This window comes from Strongylocentrotus purpuratus, unplaced genomic scaffold (assembly GCF_000002235.5).
Source record: "Strongylocentrotus purpuratus isolate Spur 01 unplaced genomic scaffold, Spur_5.0 spur5_scaffold_16, whole genome shotgun sequence".
Lineage (NCBI taxonomy): Eukaryota > Metazoa > Echinodermata > Echinoidea > Camarodonta > Strongylocentrotidae > Strongylocentrotus > Strongylocentrotus purpuratus.
Genome location: NW_022145601.1, coordinates 14,789,850 through 14,800,915, shown reverse-complemented (window position 1 = coordinate 14,800,915; position 11,066 = coordinate 14,789,850). Strand labels below are relative to the sequence as shown.

The following is an 11,066-nucleotide window of genomic DNA, read 5'->3' as shown; positions in this document are numbered from 1 at the left end:
AAGTAATCTTGCATACTTACAGCTGTCCATACTTTTCCACCATGAACTCAGAGAGATTGTCTAGAATGGGTTCCTTGTGTAGCTTCACAAACTGGCTCCGACAGATCTGCAAACAGTAAACAAGTACAAGATTTGAAGAAGAACAAAAATGAATCACTGTGTAGGTATGGTTTCATTCTGATAACTCTGGTAAATAATTTATCAAGGCTTTTCTTGATGTTGAATCGATGACATCATTTTCTGAGTAAATAATGGGAATGCATGAAATAGAAAAGGCTTGGCAAATCCAGTCATGAAAGTATGTTGGAGAAGGTACATTTTTTATTCACAATTTTCTATTTTGCGGTCTCAAATTACCAAACATGTTTTTCAATACAAACGGTGATAAGTTTATTCACTTTATAATTACTTTACAAATCAGGAACCTGGCACTTTCATTCTTATTTTCTTATCTTTTAAAAATCAAGATATCTCACAACCATTTTTAAAAATAAAGACCCTACATCTCGTCCCATGGTGTGTTATCAATTTAAAATGGAGAGAGAGGATATTAAGATGTTCATGAGTGGGTATATAGTCGTTCGTGAAGTAGGCAACTTGGCAATCACTACATAACACTGAGCCAACGGGTATTACGCTCCCATGCATACAGCCATGTGCTGCCCTCTATATACCCACACTTCAATTTTAAGATGTAGCATTTCCTACCTTGTTCATCTGATTGACAGAGCTAGCATGGGTCCAGTAACAATCATGTACAGAGGCAAAGGCGATACCGGCTCTACAAGATAACATACAAGAGAAATATACAGAGTGAGTCAAAAAAAAGTTTACAGCTAGAAAATTGCTAATTATTAAAAAAAACATCTATGAACAGTAAATATATACATCTTATGAAAGAGTGTTTTATCCCAAATCATTTGGTATCATTTGTGTGTGGTATGTGTTCACGCTTGGATGAAGAGGAGACATTGTTTAAGAGAGTTCAAAATTTTTAATGACACCTTCCAAATATGTACACTGTCTCGTAATCTTTGCTCAGCAACAGACGCATGCAAACTTATCATTCCCAAATCAAGACTCTCAACAGCTGAAAAACGTTTTGCAGTAGCTGCATCAAAGACTTGGAACAACATCCCCCTTTCCATAAGGGAAATTACCTGTCTTGCCACCTTCAAAAGATCCCTCAAACCCACCTTTTCCCCCAGTGATCTACGCGATCTGCTAACTGTGAGACTGTACAATTTTTGTCCTCTTCTCATATATTTGTTATGGTACTTATTTTTTTAGCGCTCCTTAATATTCTATATTATTACTATTATTTGATCTTTCTGATTATTCACCTTTGTGAGTAGAGTGATGTGAGCATCATATGAGTTGAGTCTAGGGAATGAATGAAGTTTGGTGGGAATGCATTCTTCTGCTTCATCGTGTCTGGACGTCTACAAAGGTAAAGCAGAATCAAGGATTGAGACATCACATAATAAAATATATACGAAATCAAGCTATCACAGGAATGTTGTAAATCATTTAAAGACATACAAATCATCTCCAAACCATGAGACATTCTTATAATGAAGAATAAAGACATATATGGGGAAAATATTTACATATCACGGCCCACAAGGAAGTTGGCTACATACAAGACTTAAAATCTGTGCTCGTGAATATGGGTTCATTCACGACCACACATTTCAGTTACTTTCATATTTGTATAGAGGCTTGGTATTTACACTTAAAATATCTCTTGACAGACTTAAATACCAGTAAAGAACCCCCCAAAATACAGAGCAAAATGTTCTTTGTTGGTGGGTGGGCCCCTGTAATTAAAGTTCAACAAGAGAGAGAGAGAAAGAACAAAAAAAATGCAGTCTTAAGTATTTATATATAGGGGGTCTTTCTATACAGAGGGTTGATAAAATAGCTTACACTTTCTTTCTTCCAATTGGTTTCAAATGGATTCAGAAGTAAACATTTGAGATTGATGATAACTGATGGATGAATAATATAGATGTCGGTCTCAAAATAAAAATGTATTTGAATAGTTGTGTGAATAGCTATAATTAGAGAATTAATACCATTACAAGACTCCAGGCAAACAAAACAAAATATTAGTTGGGGATTGTTTCTCTGTAATTCATAATTCAAGTTGAGTGAGAAATAGAAATAGGTTAAAACTTGATACAATATGTTACAATTTTCTTCCTTCACTGTATTGTAAAATGGATTTAGAGCTAAAGAGTTGAGATTAATGATAAGCAATGGAAGAATTATAGGTCTCCAACAATAATATATCTACATAACTTGCAAATAGCTGGAATTACTCACTCAGCCTGGCTGTGTCTCTCTTCATGATAGACGTTGCGTCCTCCATGTGAGATAAGCTTCAGACTCTTCTTATGATAGGGTTGTACGATGGGTAGACCCAGAGGTGTCACCCATTCCACCGTCTCACCGGCTTTAGATATCAACCAAGCACTCTCCGTTAAGTAGTCCTGTAGAACATGATACAAAGTCTGCATTAGTTATCTCTATTATAACAGCAGAAATGCAGTTCAGGACCTTCTATAATATCCCATATCTTCTTTTTTTCCCCCACACTTTAGCGACTACCTATCCACCATTTTTTCTTACTTCTCAGCCCCTTTCTCTAAAGTCTAAACATTTAATACTATATTCTTTCTTTGACTTTCTCCTAGCACTCCTCTCATATCCTTTTTATTATTGATTTTTCTTTCCTTCCCCACTTTCTCTCTCTAACTCTCTCTCTCACTCATCTCGATCTCTGTTTCTCAGAATACCACTCTTGTAACTATAATATAATAACTTAATTGTATTCGTACATACTGTTGAAATATATTCTGCCAGCACAATGATGCTTTCTGTTTGCTATAAATGGGTCATATGTTTGTAAATATTACTACACAGGGCCCTTGCATTTGTTCTATAACTGAGGTAACATTGCTACAAGGGAATAAGAAGAAAAGGGGAAAAGTTATCCTGAAAGTATTTTTGCCATAATTTTTCCAACTCCTTGAACAGCATGTACAGCTGTCAATAATATTCCGCTTTTATATAGAGCCCAATACATCGATACGACAATGTGCCTAAGCGCTGTACAGATATATTATTACCCCGGTCATCGGATTCAGGCTTACCTGCAAACAATGTATGCACATTTTCCACTCCCTGGGGAGCATTCCAGCCAGTCGCCATTTTACAAGCGCACACTTGCTTATCCAACCACATGAACTTTCTCATCCTACCAGGTACCCATTTAACACCAGGGTGGAGAGTAGTAAGTGCAGGTAAATATCTTGCCAAAGGATATTAGTGCCGTGTCGGGATTCGACATGTTCTGTCTTTCTATACCAAGTACACAATCAAACTGAGTATTTTGGCATACTAAATGAACCACTCATCATTACCTGTATCTCCCTAGTCTTGGTGAACATCTTCCTCAGACTCTGGAAGACTTTGAGCGTGATGTAGCCCGCAGCAAACCACTTCTGATCCATGGTCAGATCATCCTCTTCCCTTAGCTGCTTCAAGATCTGACGTCTACCACCGTACGATGTCACACCGTACACCACGGTCATCACGGTCTGCTTCACAACCTGATAAGATGCAGGAACATTTTAAAGGGATGGATTAACATTTTACAGTAATAAATGAAAGCAGTTGATTAGCACATATGAACTGTTTTGACACATGCTTGGAAACATTGCTGGGCAATCAGTTTCTATCCTAAATCAAGTCTGAACATCAAACCTGAACTTACGTGTAGCCATACAGCGGTTTATTGGTCATTAGACCAAATGATAAGTAGACAAAATTAATTATTAGACCATGTGGATAGTAGACGGGCTGAGTATAGACCATAGTGGGAATAGGGTAGCAGACGAACTGATGTAGACTAAATGGCAACTCATCCAATAAACCTTGGTAATTACACACATATATTACTCACTGAATAATGAATACTTACGTTTCGCTTGATGTGACCTGCAAGGGCCAGGGCAATCTTGTTTCCTTTCTCTGCATCCTGCCTCCGTAGCTCCTCAACCTTCATGAAAAATCAGATAACATTCAAAATCTTATATAAAGGAAGGACCATTTGATCAAGATTCTGATAGCATCTATAGGAAAGTAGTTTTTCAGTATGATGATAATTACGCACTGATGACATGACCAAGGAATAGGATTTATACAACAATCAAAAATGCTATTTCTATGACTTTATCTCATCTATATCCCTTTTTCTTCAATATCTTCCCTCAACGTTCCTCAGTTTCTTCAACGTTTTTTTTTTTTCCTTCACTTTCCGCCTCTTGTCTTTTGCTTTTCATAACCCTTTTCTCCCTTCTATCCTTATTTTCTCACTTCCTTTCCCTGCCGCTCCTCCTCTCCTCTTCCCCGTCCACGACCCGGTCTTGAAAACTCAACATCAGAAATGGAGACAAATGATCCAGGATTAATTTCGTCAAACGCACAGAGTTAAGGTACACTTTCAAATGGGTTCTTTGTCAGGGTCAGGGTTCAGCCAGGCTTAGTATTTGGTCCAAAGGTTGAAGCGAGCAGTTCAGTGTAGAAGTGAATAGAGTCAAAAGGCCATGGTCTGTTCATTTTAGGAACAATACACTCCTTTCTCTTTTTTCTTCCTCCTTCTTCCCTCCCTTCTCTAATTCATATCCTGCCATAAGGCTGCATGCACGCTACCGTTATAGTGCTTTGTACATGCGAGCGAGCCATTGCTTCACTGCCTTGTGCATGCTTGCACGCATTCGTAATAGCAGTTATTGTTCATGATCATTGTACTGTGCTGTGTGTTTCCGTGCGCTATTCATAGAACCATCGCGTTAATCAGATTATCTCAAAATAAACTTGGCATGGGGGGATTTGGGGCTTGGCACAATGGGGACTAGCCCTGTGGCATGATAAGAACTAATACCTCTTCCCGCATGTTCACATAATTTTCCCATCAAATGCCCCAGTCTTACCATCTGAGCGACACCACTGTAGACATCCTGTGGTATGTCAAAGGGATGCAGATTGACCTGCTCTGCTCCGATGAGATCACGACCCAGGGCAGCATAATGCTGAAGGCCATTGCAGGAACCATCCTATAACAGGTAGCATAAAAAATAGCAGCACTGATGTCAAAGATTCAACAATACTTACATGGCAATAAAATTATTACTACCGTAAATCTCTGTGTAAAAGGCACACCTGTGTATAAGGCGCACCCCTATTTTTGAGATTTAAAAAAAAAAAAAAAAAAAACTCTTCCCTTCAAATTAGGAATGTAGTTTAACTTCAAATAGTAGACCCTATTCTTTATTTGCATTATGTAATTTATGTTGAGACACAGAGATTTTTGGAAACCATTAAAAAGTAGCATTTTGAGAACTCAAAATATCCTGAACCTGTGTATTAGGCGCACCCCCGACTTTCGATCTTTCCCGACGGAAAAAAAGTGCGTCTTATACACGGAGATTTACGGTATTCTTATTTCATACTATTTTTATTTCAGTTCATAGTATAATGAATAGCACATATTACCTTTTTGAATAAAGACATGTGTGTATTTAAAAATTTGATAATCAAGTCTCTCTACAATTATCCTTGAATCACATTTATCCCTATGTGTATCCATACCACCAACTGGCGATATAAGCAGAGCTTAGTATAAATCACAAAAACATTTTTCTGTACATGTGATATTTCACTACAATATCAAAGGACATTTGGCATGTTATGAATCAAATTTTATTTTCACAAAACATGAAATAAAAGTGTATAAAAGATAAAAACAAATGTAGTGGAGTATAAATACTTACCTAGATTATCCTCTTAAACAATACCAGAGCATAAAGGTACACAAAGCTTAATTTAAAGCTTATTATGGCACTTTAGCCTAAATTGTGCCTATATCTTGCATCATATCACTTGAATGTAATACAAGTATCATTTTTCTTTGGTTACAATTAGCAGGACATCCTACCTGGTGTATGGGAAGATGGCTGATATACGATGTAGGGTCACCCGACCTTATCGCCTTGGTAACCTCCATACACGATGCCAATGTCTGCCATTGTTCATCTGAATTCTGCCACCACTTGTTGCCCTGGAAACCAATCAATGATCATTTACAATAGTGTCATTCTTTTGCACACATGGACGGAAATCTCCTAATAATGAAAAACTAACATTTGGGTGGTAATCTAAATGCTGTTTAATCTTTATGTGAAGTCCAGAAGAAAAAATACCCTTGCCATATTACTAAATCAGTATTCTGAAAACCTATTTATCTTTTCATGGTGATGTCCCCAACACTCCAATATCTCCAATTCCAAAACTCTTCTGATATTTAGATAAGAAACTTCATGGGCATACCCGTATTCATGATAGGATACTTTATCTATCTGGCAAGTTTCAGAATAAGTTGTCACTTTATGTCCAAGAGATGTAGGGGGGGGGGTAGAATCAGCCCTCCCCCTGGCTTAGAAACTACTAACATAACCCAGCCGTTTTTAGGGTTGTAATTAATCAAACTGCTATTATATATACTCACATCTAGTGGTTTGTCAGCAGAGTCCATAATCTCAGGCAGCATATCATGGGCATACTGAAGCCTTTCTTCTACAGAGCATCTGAAAAGAAGAAGGAAGAATCAAAGACATATAAATACCGGGGGTTATAACCACGGCTAGGTATTGAGTCAAGTTAAGGAGTCAGGACCAGTCTCAGTCAAGGAATTCCAATGTATCAATCTCGATCTCCATTAGGAGACCTAATGCGAAATAAATACCTCACTCACACCATCAAGACCAACACCAAACTTGCAACAGACTAGACTGGATATTACATTCCCCCAAATGGACGAAAATGTCAGTTACCTTGGTGACCTTAGAGTGGTTTGATGATGTGATTGAGGAGTGAAATAACCAACATTTCCCCTTCATGTCATGGTCCATTCACAAGAACCATCTGACTCATCATCTACTAAAACCAACATGTCCTAAAAAAATGTTTTCCATTACTTTATGTCAAACATCAACAGTATACTTCTCAGACTTTCATATATAATATAAATGGACATCAGCATTTGTCTGCCTAAACTATTTATAATAATTTATGATCCTAAAATCTTAGCATCTTAAGCAGTGAGCTGGCACAGATATCAAACAAAACAAAATAGAGATACTTTCTACCAATAAGGGTATTTTCGGTTAAATTCAAACTCCAGAGCTCCTCACCTTTTCTTATGGCCAGTGAGGTTTACAAGATGTATCTTGAGCCACCTGAAGCCCTCCTCACCAAGGGGCATCCCCCTGGCAAACAAGAGGAGACTCCTGGTAACGTCATTGCCGAAGTGATTGAAGTGTGGAGGGCAGGGGTAGACACGCCCGCGGAAATCCATGTTGTGTGGGAACCAGAAAATTTCATTTCGGACCTAAAATAATAAACAAGGTTACAATATCCTTAGATTAACAAGAAGATACACTTGCAGATTTCTTGAGGACTTCTCCAGTTGTATGTTGATGAACTTTAAAAAAAAAAAACCTTTAGCTTTCATTATTATAATCGTCAAATTTTGAACCATGAAAGTAATTCGTTTTATCCTGCTCTTGTTGCTATGGGTTTGAGATTTTTAATGACAATGTGAAATTTAAAACCAGATCAATCCACTATCTTTAGTAAGAATGTATAGCTCAGGACATGTCCTAATTTTTTAATATTTTCTTCTTACTTCTATAAATGCTTTAAAGGTATTATTCATTGATTGCAATGAGGAAAGGGACTATTAAATCCTGTTTAAAAAAAAATGTTGATTGAATATTTGAAGGTAAAATATAGTGTGATACTATACCAGCCTAACATTCTCACAATTTGATATGATAATGGTTATATTTGGTTACCAAAGGAAGACAGTTATTTGCTGTATCATTCTTACTCATGACTATCACAATGGGTGCTAATAGAAAGTTTCCTGAAGTATCTGGAAAAGTTCTTATACATACTTGAAATGAAATAATTAAAGGGATTGGGTAACTTTGTCTCAGATCCTTAAACTAAATCCTTGATTTAGCTCATGCTGCAATCATAATTACAAACCTTTAGGTCATTCAGGATTCCCATGTCTTTAACAAGCCGATCGCATGTCTGATTATCAAGATATTTCTGATTGAAAAATCGAAATTTTATTTTGCGTTTTCTAACGGTTTTCATAACACTAGTCTATTGGGGAAAATGAGTAAGGTAAAACTGGTCACTCAAAGATTTTACTTTTTTGAGGCACTTCATGATCATTTTGAAGCGCAATTTTTTTAGGACTTTAATATTACACCATATCACAGACACTGATAACACGTAGGGCCATGCATCTCAGATTTAACAATGTTAAACAATGCCTTTAAGGTTGATAGGACCCACCTTGTCTGCTATGGAAAGCTTGTACAGCATGTCCATCCTCAATGAATGCATCTCAGCTTGCATCTTACGAGCTGCTGCCCTCTCTCTGTGAATCTGTGCCAGCTCCTCTCGAGAGACATCACTACACACGAACATCAAATCGGATAAAAAGAAAGATTCACAGACAATGTGTGTGATGCTCTTGGCCACAATATTTGTGTGTTAAGGTAAATTTTCTTATAAAAATCATACACCTGTTCTCCATATCATATCTAAATTACAGTACCCAAGTACTCTAAAGAATGTACAACAGAATCCCACAACTTTTTTAGAACAATGATTCCAGAGTCCCATTGTATGGTAACTTCCATGGGAACCTTGATTGGATTGGCTGTTGAGTGATATTGCCATGGTAGTTAATATGGATGGCACAGTTACCATCAATGGTAAGTTTTAAGCAACAGAGCCTCGGTCTAATAAATATAAATGATGGTGGTGGTGGTGATGGTGGTGGTGGTGGTGGTGATGATGGTGATGATGATGATGATGATGATGATAATGGTGATGATGAAAGCGATGATGGTGATGACGACAACGATGACAGTGATAAACATGTTTATGATAATGGTTATGATGATTATGATAAAATGGTGATTACTATGATTATGATTATCATCAATATTACTTCTTTATTGCAACCAAAACTTGAGATTGGATTTTAAATACAAAATAAAAATACAAACCGATAGATGACAAAGGTAGAAACAATGTGCTACAATCAAATTATTACACATTATCTTATAAATTAATGTAAGTTCCTGATGACGATGATAGAAAAGATCTGTTTTACCTCGTGGTTCTTGGTGAATGAGGGCAATGTTGATTACAATGGTGATGATGATTATAATGATTCTGATGATGATGATGATTATAATGATTATGATGATGATGATGATGATGATTATAATAATTATGATGATGATGATTATAATAATCATGATGATTATGATGACAATAATGATTATGATGACAATAATGATTATGATGACAATAATGATTATGATGACAATAATGATTATGATGACAATAATGATTATGATGACAATAATGATTATGATGCAGGGATGCCAACCTTTCAGAGCACAAATCCGTAATCATAAGGCTAAAAATCCGTAATTTGGAGACAAAATCCGTAATTTTCTGCGCGACGCAAATTTTTCTGCACGCTGGCAAGCGCAGCTCCCGCAGGCAAGCGCGATAGCACAACAAGTTAAATAAAAGTAACATAGTCTACCTGTTCATTAGTTGGTGTTACACGATGCATTTCCATTTCTTACTGTATTCTTCTTTAAAAGTCTGTAACTTCTTGCCACGCTTCTTAGTTGTGGAAGACATGATGATTGATATCTAAATCCAACCAACATGAGTTCAGATTGTCGACGAAAATCGACGAACGCTGTGACAGCCTGTGAGAAATCCGACAGTGTACACGGCGCTAGCGTAGCGAGGCCTGGCGCTGGGCATGGGCGGGGCGGTAGCGGCGCGGCCAAGAGAGGTATTTCACCCGGCCCCCGCTCGCGAAGCACATGTTGTATGCACATGTATGCACTGAAAGGGGTGTGCTAGATAACAAATGGTCCAATCGGAAGCCCTGTGGGATTTCTATGCATGGATTCAAGGATGGCTGCGCTGCAATAGTCAAAGTACGTGCTAAACCTTAAACGTGCTAAACCTTAAAGTGCTAATTTTGAAAATCGGCAAAATCGGCAAAATCCGGAATTTATGGTATGAAAATCGTACCGCCCGTAATCGGCCGATTTCCCGTAGAAATTACGGGAAATCCGTACTAGTTGGCATCTCTGATGATGATGACAATAATGATTAGGATGATAATGATAATGATTATGATGATAATTATGATTATGAAGATAACATTGATAGAAAAGATTTGTTTTACCTAGTGATTCTTGGTGGATGAGGGCAAGCTGATGCTGGTTGAGGCACATCAAGCGCTTTACTTCCGCTATCCCTAAATACAGATATCACTGTATCCAGAATCTAGGAATAAAGACATTTAAAGAAAAAATTACTATATAACAGGAAAGTTATGAGAGAAGGACAGCATGCCAACGTAGCTATAATATAATGAAATACAATATCTGAATTCATGTATTAAGTACTACAGTCAAACCTGCTTTAGTGACCACCTGTATAGAAAGACCACCTGTCTACAAAGACCACATTTTTTGTTTTCCTTGAAAATGGTTTCTCATTGAAACATGTACTAAAGGGACCTGTACATAAAGACCGCCTACCTATAAAGACAACTTTTCTTGTCTCCCTTGGGTGGTCTTTAAATAAGGCTTTCACTGTATATTACAACTAATACAGAATTGCTAGGAATTGCTAGGACATGAACATTTACAATTAATTTTAGGATTTTTTTTTCCCCATTTAAATTCATATCTTTACCATGAGAAATAAGCTGACAGATCACTACAAATGATTGTGAATACCAATTTACGAAAAGTGTGTGGGTGTGGGAACGGGGGGGGGGGGGGGGGGGGGGGGGGGGGGGGGGGGGGGGGGGGGGGGGGGGGGGGGGGGGGGGGGGGGGGGGGGGGGGGGGGGGGGGGGGGGGGGGGGGGGGG

General features: G+C 37.7%; 1 protein-coding gene across 1 annotated transcript in view; it reads right to left on the bottom strand.

Moving 5' to 3' along the window:
* Positions 1-11,066, bottom strand: part of LOC762772 (DNA-directed RNA polymerase, mitochondrial) — a 17,017-nt gene continuing 5,951 nt past the window's right edge. The window contains exons 2-13 of the mRNA XM_030987416.1: positions 10,373-10,473; positions 8,437-8,557; positions 7,260-7,456; positions 6,575-6,653; positions 6,005-6,127; positions 5,001-5,123; positions 3,989-4,066; positions 3,429-3,617; positions 2,329-2,495; positions 1,344-1,442; positions 709-781; positions 1-106 (exon numbers count right to left, since the gene is read on the bottom strand). Of these exons, the coding sequence (XP_030843276.1) occupies positions 17-106; positions 709-781; positions 1,344-1,442; positions 2,329-2,495; positions 3,429-3,617; positions 3,989-4,066; positions 5,001-5,123; positions 6,005-6,127; positions 6,575-6,653; positions 7,260-7,456; positions 8,437-8,557; positions 10,373-10,473 (1,440 nt within the window). The 3' untranslated portion in view covers positions 1-16. The remainder of the gene's footprint in view (positions 107-708; positions 782-1,343; positions 1,443-2,328; positions 2,496-3,428; positions 3,618-3,988; positions 4,067-5,000; positions 5,124-6,004; positions 6,128-6,574; positions 6,654-7,259; positions 7,457-8,436; positions 8,558-10,372; positions 10,474-11,066) is intronic.